The 21,852-nt window shown below is 40.5% G+C and overlaps 1 protein-coding gene across 1 annotated transcript; it reads left to right on the forward strand.

The window, feature by feature from the left end:
* Positions 1-18,872: 18,872 nt before the first annotated feature.
* Positions 18,873-21,647, forward strand: LOC147888139 (protein NRT1/ PTR FAMILY 8.1-like). The gene is made up of 4 exons (XM_087393806.1): positions 18,873-19,350; positions 19,460-19,677; positions 19,811-20,349; positions 20,484-21,647. The coding sequence occupies exons 1-4, from the start codon at positions 19,182-19,184 to the stop codon at positions 21,589-21,591; spliced, it is 2,034 nt and encodes a 677-aa protein (XP_087249932.1). The 5' UTR covers positions 18,873-19,181; the 3' UTR covers positions 21,592-21,647.
* Positions 21,648-21,852: the final 205 nt, after the last annotated feature.

The raw sequence follows: 21,852 nt of genomic DNA on the forward strand, positions 1-21,852 counted from the left end.
ATATTCCATTTTGTCCTTATTTTCTTTGACCCTAGTTTTATTGCTCTTTCCTTTCTTTTTAAAATTCACTTTAACTTCTCTTTATTTTATTTTTTCTTAATTTTTCTCCTTAAATGGTCTCCTTAATTTCTTAAACTCCCTTATTAATCTTCTCCTTCTTTCTCCTTCATTGTTAATATTTCTTTTTTTCTTAAATTTTAAATGATCTTATTTTTTCTATTATCAAAAATTTAAAATTTTTTATATATTTATTTCTCTTCTTGATCCCCTATTTTAATTTCCTTCATAAATTCCTCTATTTTTCTTTATTACCTTTCTTTCCTTACTTTCTCTTTTTAAATTTAATTTTTAAAAATCCCCTTCTCCATATTTATATTCTCTTCCTTTTAATTTTTAATTTCGCTTCGACTTAATTTTTCTTTTCCCAATGCTCAAACTACCTTCCTTCCTATCCCATTTTTTCTCTCTTTCTTAAATTTTTTCTCTATTAAACTCTTTTATCCCTTTATTTATTAATTTTTTCCTACTCTTAATAATGTCCTATTTTTGCTCTATTGGAATAATTTTTAATTAATTAATTTTTTACCTTTAATAAAAAGTTCACTCCTCCGTGCATTCACCCACTGGCCCGCCTTTCAAAACTTTTTGGCCTCGCATGCATCTCCAACCTTTGAACTTCCTAGCTCTTTGTATCCTGACTCCCTAACTAATCACCCTCCCATCTATTTAAGCCTTGCTCTCAACCTCCTAAACCGGTCGCTGTTGCCCCTGCAGCCTCAATGTTGATGCCTTGATGTTGACCCCTAGTGGATTACCCCTTTGTTTGGCCGTTCCCTTCCCCCCTGCCCATGTGAGCTATTATGTTTACCCCCAGAGCCCCTCGCTTGTGCGAGCTGTTTTGTTATGACTTCATTTCTCTGGCCGCCCCATGCAGCTACTCAACCTACGTGCACCATCTTGACCTCCAAAGTTTACATTGCTCCTCGACTCACATACTTCCTCTCCCTACGCAGACTCTCATGGACTTTGAGGTCCTTTTTTCCTTGTTTTAGCACTTAACACCCCCCCCTCCGCCTCGCCTCCCCCACTCTTTTTCTTCCTTTCCTTTAATACATGTACTAAATCCCTCCCCCCTTACATCCTAGGTCCCTAATTTCTTCTTCTCTACATACTTATTTTCCCCCCATTCATTCGTCTCATGCTCACACCCCCCTTATGTCTATTCTACATTTTATCCCTATATGTATGATTCCTCGTCTCTATATATACATACATATTTTTTCCTTTAGTTATTCCCTTTATTTATCTATATAAATATATACATACATTTCCCCCCCCCCCTCTCTCTCTCTATCTCTATATATTTCCCATTCCCCCCTATCTACTTCTATATAATTCCTTTCTATTTTACCCTTAAAACCTCCTTTTTTCTTCTATTCCCCCTTACTTTTTCCAAGTTTCTTCTTTATTCCTTTTCTATTTTTAAATTTCTTATTTGTCCCCTTAATTTCTCCCTATTTTTCCTTATTTTCTTACGCTCTATCTTCCTTAATTTCTTTATTTATAAAAATAAAATACTTCAACTTATCTTTCCATTCTAGCTTCTTAAACTTACCTCTAACCTATTCATAATTATGGACCACTTTCTAACCATTATTATTATTATTTTCTCCCTATTTTCTAGATCCTTTCTAATGACTCTTATTTTCCTAATACTTTCTATTTTCTTTTCTTGTGAATTCATTATTTTTGTCTCTCCTTTTCCCTTTTTTTCTCTCTCCTTTCCCCCTATTATTTCTATTTCCTTCCCCTTTTCTCTCACCAGCACTCCCTAATACTTCCCAAATTACCCTAAATTTTCTCTATTTTTCTTAGTACTTTAATTCCTTCCTATTTTCACTATAATTTTCAAAATAGACCCTTTTTCCCACCTTTTTTTTCTATCCATAACTCCTTTAAACACCTACTTTTTTCTCACATATAGCTCTACACCGTTTTGGTCAAGTTTGTGGTTAAGCTTCTATTTTATTGTGACCCCGATAACAAGGGAGGGGTGTTTATGACACCTGTCTTCCATCAAAGTTAAGCTTATTTTTACCATGTTTTCTTATTGGATGGTGGCAGGTATGCAGACTCTCCTCTTCAATAAAAGTGATGCTTGCTAGGACTTGTCGAAGCTCTACACACATATGCATGTGGGTATGGGTACACACGTGCATGGGTGCATGCACATGCGCATACACACACCACACACACACACATGTGTGTGTGTGTGTGTGTAATTTTTTAGAAGTACTAAATTCTGGATGTACCATAAAAGCTAGACCATGACCTTTTTTGTTCAAATATCTGCTAATCCATGAGGAATTGCTATTAAGAGATATTGTTTTTTAATTACCCATGGGACTTTTCATGGAAATGCACATATAAGGTGAAGCGTTGCATGAATATAGACCGACTGGGTCGGCTTGAATACATTGATGGCTATATAAGGCCTCCCACTCAAACCATTGCGATTCAAAATGCAGCTTCGATTCCTAGGGTTAATGCATGGTGCTTGGTCGCTTCTCTTTTTCTTTCTTTTTCTCTCGCTCATACGATAGCTTCTGAACTATACTACCGCCAATACTCTTGTCCATCCCTTTGCAAGATTGATAGCGGGAGAGGCAAGCTGTGTGGACTCCTTGTAGAGGAAAGAAGCTACTGGTATAGACGTCCACAAGACATCGTAGCTCTTATGACCATAAGGAGACTCTGATCAATGCTCAGTCCAGGGATGAGACACGGCTCTTATACACTCGTTGATCTCAGTTAGTAGTTATATTGCCTGTAGACTTATTTGGTATTGAGCGTAACTTGCCTTGAACCATGCATGTAGAAATCGTGCTATTCTCCTTTGCATGGAGATAGGATAACAAAGTGGTTGAACGATCGAATTTTGCACCAGTTTATTCCAAAGGCAAGGAAGGATCTCACGGCATAGCTAAAGGCCTGAAGACCACTCACTATTAACAGAAAATTTCTACAACGGAAGCAAGCCAGGTATACATTGATTGACACCCAAATAAAGCCATACCATGAACAAGTATTCGTAGTGGTATCTTCTAACAATGCCCTTTCCTCTATACAAAAGCTGTCAAAGGTTATTGGTAAGATCATTTCCAATGATGAATCACAATACGAGGAATATAAGAGAAAATCTAATGGGGTAATTAAATCTTTTTACCGCCACCACAATGCAGAGCATCTTTTCGATAATATTGGAGGAAGAAAACGTAACGCCACGGTTACACCTTTTTCCACAAAATTACATTCTCTGATTCCTTTTGACACTTTATCTCAAGAAGAGAGAAATGTCCTTACGCAGGACTTCCCTGCACCAGACAGTTTGACTCTTAATATCAAGGATATTTCAGTTAATCCCCTTATCCCAAGAAGGATATTAGAAGGGACATTTGCACATCAAGTGGAACATAAATTGTGGTCACTCAATGACTTAAGTGTTGTAGCACCCATCACATTTGAAATGTGGTCAGTTTTGGCTGGTATTACTGAGAATATTGACACTGTAAAAAAGAATACAAGAACATGGCTATTGAAGGGAAGACGGCACATACGGACAACATTATCCTACTAGAGCTCTTTGCACTAAATGATTTAGAAGAGTCTTTTTGCACTTCAAAACAAGGAATTTTTTACAGCCACAAAACTTTATTACCTATTGAAAACGTGCTAGATGTGTGGAATTATATGTGACCCTACTTAAAATGCAACTGTAACAATATGGGATTATAGTGTCCCAACAAGGTAATGTGGTTTGACCATGCTATATGATACATACTCAATCATGTACACCAATTTATGCATGGCAATAGCCTTACAATCAAAATGTATGCCTTCATACAATGGTGCTCTTCTTTTCTTCAATTCTCAGTTAAGCAAGTCATGATTTTTTCTTGCTACCAGGATTTAGTCAATGAAGGTGTCAAAGCCACAGTAAATGATCCAGACATTGACCCATTTTAGGGGCTTAATGGAAAAGGGATTAACTTTTTGGTCAGATCTCTTAACCCAGAACGGGCTAGAGTTATGGATGAGAGGCAACCTAGAAGTTCTAGAGGTGCAAACAACTCGACACGTGGTGGGAGACATGGTGGTGTGCCAAGAAGAGGTGGCTTCCACCCTCCAGTAGGCAGAGGTAGAGGGCAATGTGTAGTGGATTCCTATGGGTTCAATAGGGGCAGTGATACTGCGAGAAGACAAGATACTATCGATTTCTCCCCTAGTAGATCATCCATGATGGACAACTCAAGGCATGATAACACAGGATATGATACAGAGGAGGGTAGTAAAAACTCTTCCAGAATATCTCTAATAGAGGATGGGGATCCTACTAAAAGGACTCTATTTTGACACAGGTTCACAGATGTATCTCTTTTTCGGTTCATGGAAGGAGGATGTTGGGAAGTACAAGAGAAAAAAACTTTTCACACTTCATCCATGTTCTTTTTGATAACCCATTGCTTGAAGGCATAATTTTGAGAGAATTTTTTCTAAATGCATGTAATTTTTGCGAAGTGATAGTGGAAAATACTATCTTTGATGAAATCTTGTTAACTTGGAAACTCCACAAAAATCTACTAGGGTACATTTATTCTCCAAAAGATACATTTTGCGATAATACTGAGTTACAATGCTCATGCCATAAATTTAGTAAATTTATCGATAAAAAATGGAATCATGTGGTTACTTGTGATTTGAGTATAGTTGATTACGAACCGTTAAGACATGAGCTCAAAAAAGGACTTAACCACATACTGGTTAAAAGGCCTTGTATACGTGATGCTCATAAAGCACTTGAACAAGCCTGGAAAAATTTGTGCCACATACTTGGCATCTCCCTACGGGCTACTTTAAAATTGTTCAAAAAATTCTGTTATGATTGTCTATGGAACCAATACAGAAAGTTACCCAACCATAAGAAATTTATGAAAGATGTATGGGGTGATAAATATTTTTGGGAAAATCTTAGAACTCTCAAAGACCATTTTTTCATGCATGGTATTGACAAGGCTTCTAATAACATTGCATTGGTATGTCGGAAATTTGCTCATGACTCGGCCTTCGAAAGACTTAATGATGGAGATTTTGAGTTAGAAAATAAATTAAATATTGAAGTGAAAATTGAAACCAAACTCCAAGCATTTTCTATAACACCTCTATCCACTAAATTACCATTTATTATGGGTATATACAAAGCCCATAAGAACACCTTTAGATGGATTACCAATGCTGCTGGTTGCATTTATGATGAAATTGGACTTATCAATACATGCATATTAAAAACATGCGTTTCACAACTAAAAAGTAAATGCGCTAAAACGCAACATGAGCTCTTTCTCAGAGGTGGAGTAAATTGTTCTTGTTGGTGGGGGATTGAATCCCTCTATGACTATACTCTAAATCTTCCCCACAAAATATTTAGTATTTTTTCAACTGACATAGCACAATGCTATGAAAACATTCCTCTAGAAGGCGAACTTGGTCTAGTTAACATCATAAGGGAGGTAATCATTATGACATTCAAGGATAGTAGCTTCAACTTTATCTCTTTTTGAAAAAAGCCTCACTTTCCAATTGAAGGTATATGGAATTTGATAGGTGGATTTGAGCTAAACTATGATATGGAGGCGGTCATTAAAATTAATTCATGGCTCATTTCCAACATGTACGTTCAACTTAACAACATAACCTGGAGGCAAAAGAAGGGAATTCCTATGGGCTTATCTTGCTTACCCATTTGGTGCAATCTTTACCTATTTTACTTTGAATACAAATTCTGCATCAATTTGGCTAGACAAGGCAGATGGAATATTTTGAAATGGTTTTAATATCCTTTTAGATACATTGATGACATTTGCCTAGTCAATATACTGCCGATTGGAGAATGGTTGTATAATTGGAACTAACGCTAAGTTTCTTAGCATAGAGGTCATTATCACATCAGTACATGATGGAGCCTTCGTCATCTTAAAATATGACAAAAGGGATTCCCTCCCTTTTAAGGTTTCAAGATTCATCAAGGCGGATAGCAATAGACCATCTAAACTTTGCTATATGGCTATATGCTCTCAGATTATGCCTGTCATTTACATTTGCAACAATGAAAAATAGGCGGCTTATTTTATTCGTAAACTTTTCAGATACTTTTTTGAAAATGGTTGTAATAGCTTGAGACTTAGGAGGGTTGTTTCTAACTTCCTTAACAGTGATTTTCCTGGGACTTCAATCAATTCTTGTGATCTAATAAAAATTATTTGATGTCACTCAAAACGATGCTCTTAAACTATTATTTGTCTAAGTTCTTTCTCTTCAAAAGGTGGAGACCATGACCCCTCTCTACGAGGAGCATGGCGACCCTCGTTTGTAACTTTCTCAAGGGAGATTTCCATGGCATTTTGATCATGACTGAGGATCTAATAAAATTTGTATATATTCTACTTTTTAAATTCAAAATTTGATTAGGGATTATAATTGACTTTCTCATAAAATGGTGTTCTTGAAACATTGATCAAACACTCATGATCTAAACTAGGCTTGTTCAGTTGTCTTTCAGTTCTAAAGGTGGGCATCATGATCCCCTCCTTACGAGGGGACTTGGTGACCCTCGTAGGGCATGGGTTTGTGATTGTGCGGGCGGACGGTTGGGTGTGCACACACACACACACACACACACACACACACACACAGAGTGTGTGTGTACTTTTTTAGAAGTAGTAAATCTTGGACTTACCATAAAAGCTAGACCATGACCTTTTTTGTTCAAACATCTGCTAATCTGTGAGGAATTGCTATTAAGGAATATTGTTTTTTAATTACCCATGGGATTCTGCATGGAAATGCACATATAAGGTGAAACGTTGCATGAATATAGACCGACTGGGTTGGACTGAATATGTTGATGGCTATATAAGGCCTCCCACTCAAACCATTGCGATTCAAAACGTAGCTTCGATTCCCAAAGTTAATGCATGGTGCTTGGTCGTTTCTCTTTCTCTTTCTTTTTCTCTCGCTCATACGATAGCTTCTGAACTATACTACCACCAATACTCTTGTCCATCCCTTTGCAAGATTGATAGCGAGAGAGGCAAGCTATGTGGACTCCTTGTAAAGGAAAGAAGCTACTGGTATAGACATCCACAAGACATCGTAGCTCTTATGACCATAAGGAGACTCTAATCAATGCTCAGTCCAGGGATGAGACACGGCTCTTATACACTCATTGATCTCAGTCAGTAGTTATATTGCCCGTAGACTTATTTGGTATTGAGCATAACTTGCCTTGAACCGATTTTGCACCAGTTTATTCCAAAGGCAAGGAAGGATCCCACGGCATAGCTAAAGGCTTGAAGACCACTCACTATTGACGAAAAGTTTCTACAACGGAAGCAAGCCAGGTATACATTGATTGACACCCAAATAAAGCCATACCACGAACAAGTATTCGTAGTGGCAGTCTAACTTGTAAAGCTATGCATGATCACTTAATCTTGATAGCTACATAGATACTTCATGTATTGGCTAACGGAGTCTTCTACGTGAAAGCTGGGTGCACAAAGATACTCCAAACATCTACATAGTTACGCTTTAGAGTCACGGGGAGTATGCAATCACAACCAACTACTTTGTGCCCAATCAATGCTCCAACATATGATGATCTGCGCTACCAAGGCCAGTTATCACGATCTACGATCTAGGATATGACGATCTACGCATGCTTATCAACACAACTGTTGACTATAAGAGGTAATCTAGAGACCGATAAGAGCTCCTTTTCAAATCTATATGTTACTCTTTTATGGTTGTATATGATCCCATAATCTAATAATCCACCATCGGTTATCATTACTATTTGGGCCCTGGTGAAGCTTTATAAGGGCTAGATGGTGGTCAAAATTTTCGAACTTTAGTTGGAGCACTCGAGCCAGTAAGAGGTAACGACTATCTCAAATAACATGAATTTTAACACTAATGATAGGGTGGAGCACTCAGTACTTTACATCATTTATAGCATGGTAATAGTGAGTATAATGCCAATATACCTCTTAAACATATACCATTTTTTCGTGGGTATATACATCAATGAAATTTTCTTATTCTGAAAATGGAAAATAATCAGGGATTCACTTGGATGTTAAATGTGATTTGGTGGAGACTCAGGAAAATCATACTCTACTTCCTTGTTGTCTCTTATTCTAAAGGTATGATGATTTTTTCACTAAGCATATTATTGTCATATTCCTATAGACATGAATTGGGACCACTGGATGTCTATTTCTAAATTTCAGTAAATGGTAATCTATATGATTAAATCCTTGGTCTTTATAGGAATCTTGTTTGTAGCTTCAATGGAGATAAAACTTTCTCCATATCAAACTAGACTAAAGTCTTTTCTGTCCTCCGTCCTGGGGTAATTTGTAAAAATATGTTTCAGAAATTGTGAAGAGCTCACACCGTAAACATGGAGCATCTGGATGCTTGTGACTCAATTATTGAGGTGCCACATGCTGTACCACCATCTATTACCCTAATACTTCCCAAATTACCCTAAATTTTCTCTATTTTTCTCAGTACTTTAATTCCTTCCTATTTTCACTATAATTTTCAAAATAAACCCTTTTTCCTACCTTTTTTTTCTATCCACAACTTTAAATTTTTACTTTTTTCTCACATAGAGCTCTACACCGTGTTGGTCAAGTTTGTGGTTAAGCTTCTATTTTATTGTGACCTCGATAACAAGGGAGGGGTGTTTATGACACCTGTCTTCCATCAAAGTTAAGCTTATTTTTACCATGTTTTCTTATTGGATGGTGGCAGGTATGCAAACTCTCCTCTTCAATAAAAGTGATGCTTGCTAGGACTTGTCGAAGCTCTACACACACATGCACGTGGGTATGGGTACACACATGCATGGGCACACGCACATGCGCGTACACACCACACACACACGCACACACACACACATGTAAAACTCTCACTCTAGAATGCATGCAGAGGATGGAGAGAGTGTCATGATGATTGATTGCGCAAGGGCAAGTACGTGGTTGGGCGGACTATAAAGCATTGTTCTATGGCATTGCTTTTTGACTACTTGTAGAAGCACCTTCTAAATTGAAATTTCAATAGTAAATGGTTCACTTCCTATTTTCAAAGAAAATAATTTTATTACGTATGAAAGAAACCCCAAGAGTGAAGCTCACGGCAAAAATATATCATGCAAGGCATGAGAAACAAAACACCACAAAGCACTAGAAAACCTCAGCCCCGTGATGGACTCCAAGAAAAATGGGGAGCCACTCCACTCCTTGAGGAAAACTATCCTCCTAGCTGAAGCTGCCTAGGAAGACCCCTGCATGCTTATCCAAATGACCATCAAGGCATTTACAGTATCTATCCAAATACTAGCCAATGTATCCAATAGACTGATCTAGTAATCTAAAACCTGTCTCCCCTGAGTCCACCAATAAGAACTTGGCTAAGGGCTGATTTAAAGAGAGCTGACACCCATTTGTTGATTTCTGAATCTGTGAATCCAAAGTGAACAAGGGTACCCTCCAGAAAGCCCTCATCTACTCCAGTGGATTTGGGAGCAATCCAAGGTCTCTGTGCATTTGGATCTCCAAAATTGCCACATTGAAATGCTTGCCAAAATCTCCCAAGAAGTATCCATCGTGGCACGAAAAGTATTAGGTTACTTTCAAATGAGCTAAAATAAAAATAAGCCACCATCGTAGAAGTCCATCCCACATCAAACATCTGACATAACTTCCACATCCACTATTTTCTCTATGTGTGTGTGTGTGTGTGCACGCACGTGCATGTGCATCCTTGCATTACAATGGTACTGTCCACATGTTATGCTTGGCTATTGAGTTGCCTCATCCCAACATTCTCTCCCTTGTTGGTCTCATAGTAGCTCTCTCTCTCTTGCCCTCTATGTGCATGTGTGTATCTCATCATTGCAACAATGTTATCTCCATCTAGTACTTGGAGCTATTGAGCTATATTGCAACAATGTTGTCTACCTATTGAGTTGCACTACAACATATTGTCTGGTTGGTCCTTACAAGGATCATGCTCTTTGTACTACCGTGCAAGTCTGTGGTTGGATGCTTTCATTTGTTTATAGAGCTATACTAGCAACACATACTAGACCTACTAATTCAAAAGGCTTTACAATGCTTGCCAAAAGATGCATAATATAAAATGTTGGTAGTTCTTTTAGTTTAACCTATTGTTGTAACTATCCATCATGCCCTTGAAGGCATGCTTGCAATTGATAGCATTTTTTCAAAAGAGTCCATCGGACATCCTTGATTGCACGAAGGACTAAAGCAACAAGTACCAAGTAGACCTACTATACCTATTGGTCGCTGACCAAGGCAGAGGCCACTTGATCCTATAGACCCTTATTCAATAGACAAGGTGCATGAGCCAATAGCTATTAAAGCCAAGGCTACTCGAGGGCTGCTTAGCCTGTCAAAGTCAAGTTTCAGGAGTTTAAGGGTGCCGAAGATAAAGACTTGTATAGTCATTTGCAAAGTTTTTGTGGGTGTGCCATATATAAGGTGCCACAACAAAGGAGGATTATATGTTGGTAGTAATTTGGGATTTAACCTATTGTTTGTATTATCCACCACGCCCTTGGAGGCATGCTTGCAATCGATAGCATATTTTTTTGAAGAGTCCATCTTCAACTGCACGAAGGACTAAAGGAAGAAGTCCAAGTGGACCTACTATATATGGTGGTCTATTGACCAAGGCAAAGGATCGTGATTCAATAGATAGGGTTTCTAAGCCAATAGCTATTAAAGCCAAAACTACTTGAGGGCTGCTTAGCTTGTCAAAGACAAGTTTCAAGAGTTTAAGTGTGCTGAAGATAAAGACTTGTATAGTCATACGCAGAGTTTTCTGTGGGTGTGCCATAAACAAAGTGCCACAACAAAGGAGGACTATATGTTGGTAGTTCTTTTTGTTTAACCTATTGTCTGCATTGATCCACCACACCCTTGAAGGCATGCTTGCAATCGATAGCTTTTTTTTTGAAGAATCCATATCTGACTGCATGAAGGACTAAAGCAAGAGGTCCAAGTGGACCTACTATACTTGTTGGTCATCACTGATTAAGGAACATGCCACTTGATCCTATAGATTGTGATTCAATAGATAGGGTACCTAAGCCAACAACTATTAGAGCCAAGGCTGTTTGAGGGCTGCTTAGCCTGTCAAAGTAAAGTTTCAAGAGTTAAAGTGTGCTAAAGATAAAGACTTGTACAGTCCAGAGTTTTCTGTGGGCGTGCCATATAAAAGGTGCCATAATGAAGAAGTATATGATTATTTCCTTGACAACGATAGCTCAAACCTAGTTTAACCAATTTCCAATTAGTTACTTTGTGAATTGGTAGTAGATGTTTAAGGCCTTCCTCAAGAGGTTTAGACAAAAAAGTCGACGAGGAAGATGTTCTCAGTGATCTGAAGCAGAAAGAATATGAGTGGCATCCAAGACTTTTTTCTAAGAATGCAAGCCCTCATTACTAGTTGAGCACACCACGAGATGATAGATCATTGCATGCTTGGCTGATTACAAGTGGTTGCACACGGATCGATTTATGATCACCTAAAATTTTCAACCCAACTAAGACTTATAAAGAATTTCTAAACCAAGCAGTGGTACTAGAGAAGAGTGGGCTTACCAAAGAAGAAGACCAAAAAAAAGGCCAAAGGGTATGATGATGTAGGTACTTCCTCTAAGCTAGTTGGGTTATCGTGGTAAGCTTGGTTCAAATGAAAAGTAGTGCAATAAGTGCTCTAGTCAAGGACACACTAAAGACGACTATTGCACCAAGCATTGCAACATCTGCAACAAATTTGGTCATGATTATTTTGACTATTGGTATAATAAGAATTATACTATGGATGTGCATCAAGTGTCATAAAAAGCCAAGCCTAAAGATGGATGCCCTGTGAAGCTCAAGCAAGGAAAAGGCAAAGAGAAAAATGACAAAAGCAAGAACCAAGTATCATCACGAATTCGATGCTATTTTTGTGGTGAGAACCATTTGAAATATGAATACAAATTGTGGCAAGAGCATCTCAAATTTCTTGAAAACAATGCTAGACATAAGGAAGTTGATCTTGAGTGCATAGCTATTTTGATAGAAGTGTCTTACTTGGTAGATGTTATTGTAGTTACCCCATCGCAAGGTCATTGGCGTAGAACAGGAACCAACAACCAAAGATGTTGATTGGGAAGACAAAGAAGCAGGTTGCATCTAAAATTACAATGGACTTGAAGGGGAAAGCATCTATAGTTGATTTCCCCACTGAAGTTTCTAAGACCGTAGTACCAAACTGTAGCAAAGCTTCCACAAGAAAATCTCAATTTGAGTTGAATGCCACTAAAAATTCGAGCCCAGAAGTGGTTAAAGCATGGGAGACCTTCGAGATATGAAGGTTAGCTTAACAATTGTGGAATTGCTTCAAATTGATCTGAGTAGAAGATAATCCTATCAAAGGAATGCAACTCTCTTGTGGCCATATCATTAACACACCAATAGTGGATGAAGTAGTCCCTCTTATCACTATTCAAGATAAAAAAGTAGAATGTATTTGATGTGATCGTGGATGCAAGGTATACAATTAATATTGTCTTGGACACTAGCATGAAGCATCTAAAGCCTAAAAATTTTAAGCCCTCTCCATTTGAGTTTGTATGGCTAATCAAAGATCAGTCAAGCTAATTGGTATGCTCCCAAATGTGGTAATTATTATTGATGAAATCATTTTACAATCAAATTGATGGTTATCCCATGGAAGAAATTGCCTATCCATCTTTGTTGGGTAGACCTGGGTGAAAAGTGCTAAGGTTTTGCATGATTGGGGTACCAAGGTAATGAGCATCAAGATTAGAGAAATGGAGGTCCAAATTCCTAAAAATCTAAGGTAGCAAGTAGCTATTACCCCAAGGATTTAAATGTGGAAGATCACTTTCCACAAGATGTTGAAACTCAGTTGATGGAAATGAAAATATTGCATCTAAGAGAGATCGACATATTCAAGTGGTAGCGTAACTCAATTAGAAGTTAAAAAGAGGGAAGTTGGTAGGACAACAATACTTGTTTCCTGATCATTTCACTGAAGATGTAATTGGGGAACATGAGATAGTAGAATAAATCTCATAATTACTCGACTTGGAATAGATCATCTAGTTCTTGAGCCAACTCAAGAGCTAAATTTAGGCACAACAGAACAACCACAAATAATGGTGGTAAGTATTTACTTGTTGGATGGTTACCTTCAAGCCATTGAAACTCTGTTCTTGTAATATAAGGATGTGTTTGCATGTAGCTACAAATAGCTTATGATCATGCTTATGCTTCTCTCTTTCCCCCTTCTCTATTTCCCCCTTCTCTCATTCTCTATTTCCGCATAAGCTCATGCTTATGCTTCTCTCTTTCCCCCTTCTCTATTTCCCCCTTCTCTCATTCTTTATTTCTGCATAAGCTTATGCTTATGCATGAGCTTATGCGGAAATAGAGAATGAGAGAAGCATAAGCTCATGCTTATGCTTCTCTCATTCTCTATTTCCGCATAAGCTCATGCATAAGCATGCTTATGCTTCTCTCATTCTCTATTTCTGCATAAGCTCATGCATAAGCATGCTTATGCTTCTCTCATTCTCTATTTCCGCATAAGCTCATGCAGAAATAGAGAATGAGCTTATGCGGAAATAGAGAATGAGAGTCATTCTCTATTTCCGCATAAGCTCATGCATAAGCTTATGCTTCTCTCATTCTCTATTTCCACATAAGCTCATGCTTATGCTTATGCATGAGCTTATGTGGAAATAGAGAATGAGAGAAGCATAAGCATAAGCATAAGCTCATGCTTATGCTCATGCTTATGCTTCTCTCTTTCAACCACAAATAATGGTGGTAAGTATTTACTTGTTGGATGGTTACCTTCAAGCCATTGAAACTCTGTTCTTGTAATATAAGGATGTGTTTGCATGTAGCTACAAATAGCTTATGCTCATGCTTATGCTTCTCTCTTTCCCCCTTCTCTATTTCCCCCTTCTCTCATTCTCTATTTCCGCATAAGCTCATGCTTATGCTTCTCTCTTTCCCCCTTCTCTATTTCCCCCTTCTCTCATTCTTTATTTCTGCATAAGCTTATGCTTATGCATGAGCTTATGCGGAAATAGAGAATGAGAGAAGCATAAGCTCATGCTTATGCTTCTCTCATTCTCTATTTCCGCATAAGCTCATGCATAAGCATGCTTATGCTTCTCTCATTCTCTATTTCTGCATAAGCTCATGCATAAGCATGCTTATGCTTCTCTCATTCTCTATTTCCGCATAAGCTCATGCATAAGCATAAGCATGAGCTTATGCGGAAATAGAGAATGAGCTTATGCGGAAATAGAGAATGAGAGTCATTCTCTATTTCCGCATAAGCTCATGCATAAGCTTATGCTTCTCTCATTCTCTATTTCCACATAAGCTCATGCTTGCTTATGCATGAGCTTATGTGGAAATAGAGAATGAGAGAAGCATAAGCATAAGCATAAGCTCATGCTTATGCTTATGCTTATGCTTATGCATGAGCTTATGTGGAAATAGAGAATAAGAGAAGCATAAGCATAAGCATAAGCTCATGCTTATGCTTCTCTCTTTCCCCCTTCTCAATTTTCCCCCTTCTCTCATTATCTATTTTTGCATAAGCTCATGCTCATGCATAAGCCATAAGCTCATGCTCATGCATAAGCATAAGCATGAGCTTATGCTTAAGCATAAGCTCATGCTTATGCTCATGCATGAGCATGAGCTTATGCTCATACTTATGCTTCTCTCTTTCCCCCTTCTCTATTTCCCCCTTCTCTCATTCTCTATTTCCGCATAAGCTCATGCTTATGCTTCTCTCATTCTCTATTTCCGCATAAGCTCATTCTCTATTTCCGCATAAGCTCATGCTTATGCTTCTCTCTTTCCCCATTCTCTATTTTCCCCTTCTCTCATTCTCTATTTCCTCATAAGCTCATGCTCATGCTCATGCATGAGCATGAGCTTATGCTCATGCTTATGCTTCTCTCTTTCCCCCTTCTCTATTTCCCCCTTCTTTCCTTTCCCTCTTCTTTCCTTTCCCTCTTCTCTATTTCCCCCTTCTTTCATTTCCCTCTTCTTTCCCTCTTTCCTTTCCCTCTTCTTTCCTTTCCCTATGCCTATGCCTATGCCTATGCCTATGCTTATGTTTGCTTTTTTGTTTTTTGTTTTTGTGTTTGTGTCTATGTTAGACATGGGATCACGTCGCTCATCCGATGAGTATGGATAGCCTCGTAGGAGAAGAGCTCATGATCTTTATGCTCCAGAGGACTTTGATTCCTCTCAGGCGACTACCCCGAGGACTACCCCTCGTCCGACTCCTCTCGGACCTAGCACTACGACTACCCCTGGTCCGACTCCTCTTCCACGTAGCACTGCGACTACCCCTCGGGGAACTCCTTTGCTAGTCATGCATGGCTTTGTCGGGAGTCTCGACGAGTTTGTAGCCCAGATGAGCGATGAGGAGGCAGTGAGATTCTTCTCTCTGCTATCTCAGAGGACCTCAGCAATTCCCTCCCCTACACCGACAGGTGGACGTACTGCCCAGCCGTCCCCTCGTGCCCCTTCGACTGCGGGGTCATCACCTGCGCATGCCTCTCGTAAGGGAAGGAAGAGTAGGAAGGGCGGCTCATGTTGTCCTTACTCGGGAGATGTAGACAAGTCAGCACACTCACGCTCCTATAGGTCTCCACTTGGTCCGGAGAAACAGTATCAGTCAGGTCCCTTTCCCTCTCCTACTCCCATTGCTACTCCTGGCTTCAGAAGTGCTCGCGTAGCTTCCACTTCTTCTGACTCTGCTACCGTCAGTCCTCCTTACTCATCAGGGGATCTCTCCTATCAAATCATAGCTGCCGGAGAGATAATAGAAGATAGAAAGGGCAAAGCAGTGATGGCCACCATGAGGAGGTTGATGAGTCATCACTTCAAGAGCGGCATAAATATCGATTGGCGGTATCAAGATGTCCAAAAGAAGCAGGCGGTCATCGATGAGTTAAAACAAAGATACCCTAATCCGCCAAATGTGGAGTTTAATGAGGATTATATGCGAGAGCGCATGGGTTTGGTCTTGAAGCATCGTAGATCAACCTTGTGTACTTCCATCACAAAGGGGTTGGCTAAACCCAGCTGGGCAGACAAAGCTGATTGGAAGTACTTCAAGAAGCAACATAGGACCATCCTGCATTATTCGAGGGTCAGAGGAGGGCTGCGAAGAGACGACTAGATGTCGTAGGTACTTCACACTTTGGTGTAGGCAGACGGTATGCATTCGAGGCAACCGTGGTAAGTCTACTTCTTCTCATTTAATGTATTGTTCTATTTGTTTTACTACATATTACATGCACTTTAGCTAACTCTAACTCTCGTAAATTGGATCCACAGCAAGTTGCGATGGGTCGTCTTCCTACAGATGCAGAGACACGACGCGCGTTTTGGATAGGAACAAAGCCGTGGTTCATTGAGCAAGAGGCAATGGGAGCGATGGTCGATTGGGCTGAGGTGGCTGCTCGCACGGTATAAGTTTACTCCTACTTGTAATCTCACTTTTTAGTTTAAGTTCCAATCTAATTTTTGATTTATATGGTTTACTCTTAGGGTCAAAGCTCAAGCGTCCCATCATCGGAGGCGAGCGATCAATAGGGCCAAGGATCAGACGCAGGTGACGAGGACGAGAAAAAAGACGTAGGTGATGAGGACCAAGGAACAGGCCAACAAGACGAGGATGATTCAAATTCGGATGAGTAGTAGTGGTAATGGCATTTTCTTCGCCTTGTATGTCATTTTGTATATCTGCTCGTTTGAGCAATTTTGTATCGCCCTTTCGAAAGGGTAATTTTATTACAAACAATGTTGTAGATGTCCGACATGTATATGCTTTTGTTGCTTATCATTTCATAACAGCGATTTTGTATCACCCTTTTCGTAAGGAAAATTTTGTTATAAAAAAATTTTGTTTTGTAATTACAAAAAAAAAAAAGGATTAGTGGGGCTAAACAGGCCATAGGAAGCCCTGTTTAGTCCCACTAACCCTTTTTTTTTAGTTCTGTTAATTGTCGCTATATAGCGACGTTTACCAGTGTCGCTATATAGTGACGATTAATAGTGTCGCTATATAGCGACGTTTGTTATCGTCGCTATATAGCGATGTTTGCCAGTGTCGCTATATAGCGATGGTCCTTTTCCGATGCTTTTAGTGACACTTATAGTGATGTTTGCACTCGTGAAATTTTTTTTTTTTAATGTAAAAAGCGTCAGTATTTTCGTCGGAAAATGGCCTATGTCTTGTAGTGTTTCAGTTTTAAAAATTATCTTATGCTCTTTAAAATTGAATAAATGTGTATGTCATCATTGACTATAGCGTACTCAAAGTTGTATATCTATAAAACCTACATTTTATACTCATAACCAACGTTTAAACCTTGAACTTTTGTTTTATATAACATTAATTCATGAGTCATCATTTTTTGACCATTAAAATAGGGTTAAAAAGCTCGTAATTTGATACAATGGAGCTTATGCGATGTTCAAACTTTCCGTATCTCACCGAATGCTCTTATATTACTGTAAAAGTGTAGGAATATATCTTATGTAACCCATATTATCATGTATAACCCTTTCATGACCTTTAAACTTCTCTTGAGGAGTATATTACCTTTACATTTACACTACATTATTCTCTAGGCAAAGTTACAATAATTGGTAATTTAGATAGACACACAAGAAAAGGTGATAAAACCCTCACTTCAGCCAATGTAAGGACTTGAAAAAACTAATGTTATCTTTGATATACCTATCTTGAGAAAAAAATTATTGATTACAAGTCATTTTTAGCTAGTTTGACAATGAAACTAGACGCACTTAAATGTGAATCTTGGAAGTTGGATGCACACTTCCATTAAAGGTATCGTTCTTAAGTCGTAGTGGGAAATAACTAGATTCCCAATGTGGATCGTACTTCCTCCGGCTTTGTTTTCGAGGGGGTCTAGTGTTGCCATGGTTAGCAAATAGTATTGAATCTTGATTGGATTCGGAAAGGATGAGTTTATTATGAGAAATTGAGGCAATATTGTTGGATGGGGGGCCAATAATAGTTTATTATGGAATGAAATGCATTCCTTGTGGCAGGTAGCTGACAGTAACTGCTCACCTGACAAGCATTTTCAAGGCGGACTGAGAGGCGTGCAATGTGCATATTCTATATATTAGCACGCTGCTATGCCGGGAAGGAACGACTGCTTTTACAGGACGGTGTGCAGAGCGACGATTGCTGTAGATTAGAGTACTATTAGACAGCGGCGGATGCAGGGAGGATGATAAATATGTGTTTGTTGAGTGGGCAAAAGTTGACGAGAGGTCGATGAGGGAGCAATGGCGACTGTGATGAGCATCTGTACTGAGAGATGAGCTGATCGATCATAGAGATCACGTAGCTGATCATGTAGCTGCAGATAAGCGGGACACTGGGATCGCAGAATTACTTCGGGAGGAGGTGCCAGAGTTTTGCAACGAGTCTTTAATCCCGAACTGAGCGAGGGATGCAGGGAAGGGGAGGATGATAAAAGATTGTTGGGCGGGCAACTGGAAGGAAAGGAGCAATGGGGGGTGGTGAGAAAGTCGATGAGAGGTCGGAGCGATGGCGACTGAGATGCGCATCTGTACAAGAGATCGAAGAGAGAGATGAGCATCAATCTGAGAGATCACGTTGCTGATCAGAGGGATTTTAAAAGCTCTGCAAATCTATATCCTTGGAGGATGGTGCTGCTTTTGATGAGCAAGTCGATGATGAGGGAATGATGTGTGTGTGTGTGTCTGTGTATGTACAGTGTGTGTGTGTGTGTGTGAGAGAGAGAGAGAGAGAGAGAGAGATGAGCTGATCGATGAGAGAGATCACGTAACTGATCAGTGAGAGCTCGATGAGCTCTTCAAGTCCTTAATCCCGAATCTGAGCTAGGTAGAAGGCGTGAAGATCGACTGAAGGAAGGATGGCCTAGCTCTCGATATCTTGTTCATGCGATTTTGGCGATGGAGAGGAGTATCAGCTGCGGCTGTTTGAGCTCCATGGCCTGCAATCTAAGCTCCGCTCGCCAAAGCTTAGATGCAGAATCTGGGGATGGTCATCTTCACTCTCAAGCTGCTCAGCAGCAGCGCCAACAGCATCTCGGAGGATGGAGAAACATGCCTTACATTCTACGTAACTAATTCTTCAGCTTGCTCGTCGTTCTGTTTTCGTTCATATCTTTGCTTTGTAGCTCCTTCCGTTGCATGGAACATGATCACTCACATTCAAGGTCGCTCTGCAGTCAGCGAGCTGGCCGAGAGACTCGCCACTGTCGGTTTCTCCCTCAACTTCATCTCCTACCTCATGGGTAAATACCACATGAGCCAGGTTTCAGCTGCCTCCTTGATCAGCATCGTCTCCGGCACCGCTAGCCTCAGTCCTTTGCTTGGTGCCTTCCTGTCCGATGCTTACCTAGGGCGCTTCACGACGATCGTCTTTGGATCCCTTTCTAACTTGCTGGTCAGTTACAGAGCGTCATTCCTTGTCCTGTCGTCGCGAACATTGGATCAGAATTCAAGCATCCCAAGCCTGATTTCTGTAAGAATGTATATCACGAGGAATTTTTGAATTGATCATCACCTCACCTTTGCAGGCATCGATTCTCCTCATCTTGACTGCTGCTTGCCCTTCGCTCCAACCCCCCGCTCATCAACGGGCATCCCGCGGGCAGTTCGCCTTCCTCGTCCTCGCCCTCACCTTCACAATTTTTGCTGCAGGCGGGCTTCGTCCCTGCATATACGCCTTCGGAACTGATCAGTTAAGCGACAACAAGAAGCAGACGCAAAGCTTCTTCAACTGGTACTTCTTCTTTCTCTATGTCGCTGTCCTAACGGGTGCTACGGTGCTTGTGTATGTACAAGACAACGCTGGCTGGGTCTGGGGATTCGGAGTGCCCGGTGCCTGCGTTGTAATCGCCTTAGTCCTCCTCTTGCTCGGAAGCCGGCGCTTTCGTTTTGTTTCTCCCACCGGCAGCCCCTTCACGGGCTTCGCACAAGTGATTGTCGCAGCATTGCACAAGAGAAACCGACCTTTGCCTCTTGATAGAAGCAAGCTTCACCAAGGTGGTCAGCATAAAATCGAGGAGCATGATTCGAAGCCGGCGGACCTTCTTCCTCACGCAAACCGTCTGAAGTGAGTTCCAAGTTCTGTTCTCGTTCTTACGAACCAAAAGAAGTCGACTGCGAAGACGCTACGTCTCTGTTCCTTGCCAACAGAAAAGGATAGCGCCCCTGAATTATTCAGTGATTTTCCTCTTTGTCGACTAGGTGGCTGGACCATGCAGCGATCGAAGCGAATGAGGACTTCAACGAAGATGGGAGCGTCAAGAATCGTTTTCGGCTTTGCACAGTCTATCAAGTGGAGCAGCTCAAAGCCATAATAGGACTAGCGCCTATATGGATGGTGAACGTGTTATCGGTTACGGTGCTCTCCGAACACGGAGCCTTCAACATACCCCAAGCCAAAACCATGGATCGGCACATTGGCCGATCGTCCTTCAAGATACCCCCTGCATCGATGAGCGTCTTTTCTTCGATTACATTATTGATTTGGATGCCGATCTACGACAGGATTATCGTACCCAGAGCTCGCAGGATTACGGGTCATCCAGGCGGAATCAGAGTGCTGCAACGAATCGGCATCGGGTTCTTCATATCGGTGCTAGCACTGATCGTGTCGGGAGTAGTGGAATCCAGACGCAGGCACTTTGCTCGCAAGTATGGTTTCACCGACAAACCTCAGCAACCCATTCCGATTTCCGTCTTCTGGCTCGTTCCTCAATACTGCCTCTATGGTTTGGGTGAGTCGTTTCACTCCGTGGGTCAGTTGGAGTTTCTTTACGACCAGCTTCCCGGCACCATGCGTAGCATGGCCGGAGCAGTCTTCTGGTGCAGCACTGGTATAGGCAGCTACGCTGGCACGGTTATTCTGCAGCTGGTGCACAAATGCACGGGCAGTCCGGGGCATGAAGATTGGCTAGCAGACAACCTCAATCGAGGGCACCTCGATTACTTCTTCTACCTTCTGGCCGTGCTACAGCTTTGCAACTTCTTTATGTTCGTGACTGTGGCTCGCCATTACAGGTACAAGGGACGCTACTCTGATCAGCAGGGTACTCATGCTTATCATCATCGAGACGAAGACCAAAAGCAGCAGCAGGTTCTTGGAGAAGGTGCTGCAAAGCTTGAAGATCATCAACAGAAGCAAATTTCCGGAGGAGGAAAGCTTGAAAACGAGCAACAGCCTCCACAATCTTTCTCCTCTATCTATCCTCATCAATCTGTCTCCGCTACAGCAACAATAGAGACAGTGAATGAGTCTCTGGAGATGTCGATTGCCCAATGCAGCGATGTAGATCATGAAACAATTGTTTGAAAATTTCAGTATCTCGCATATGCAAATAGGTCACCTATACGAGTTCATGATACCAGCCTGATACCAGCTGTTATTAACAAAAAGTCTCAGTTTCACACTTTTGCCATATTCCAGATTTTTGGTTGGCTAATTTTCAATCGATGGTGGGGGCTTACTCTAATTCGTTTGCCATTCTCTATTGGTAGTTCACCATGCCCCGCCGATCGGCATTGGTGTTCCCTTGTGTCTGAGCTTCTTGTTATAGACATCACTCTCTCACAA

Source organism: Dipteris shenzhenensis, chromosome 22 (genome assembly GCF_047967505.1).
Source record: "Dipteris shenzhenensis isolate YYH24624 ecotype China chromosome 22, Dip_SZ_1.0, whole genome shotgun sequence".
NCBI lineage: Eukaryota > Viridiplantae > Streptophyta > Polypodiopsida > Gleicheniales > Dipteridaceae > Dipteris > Dipteris shenzhenensis.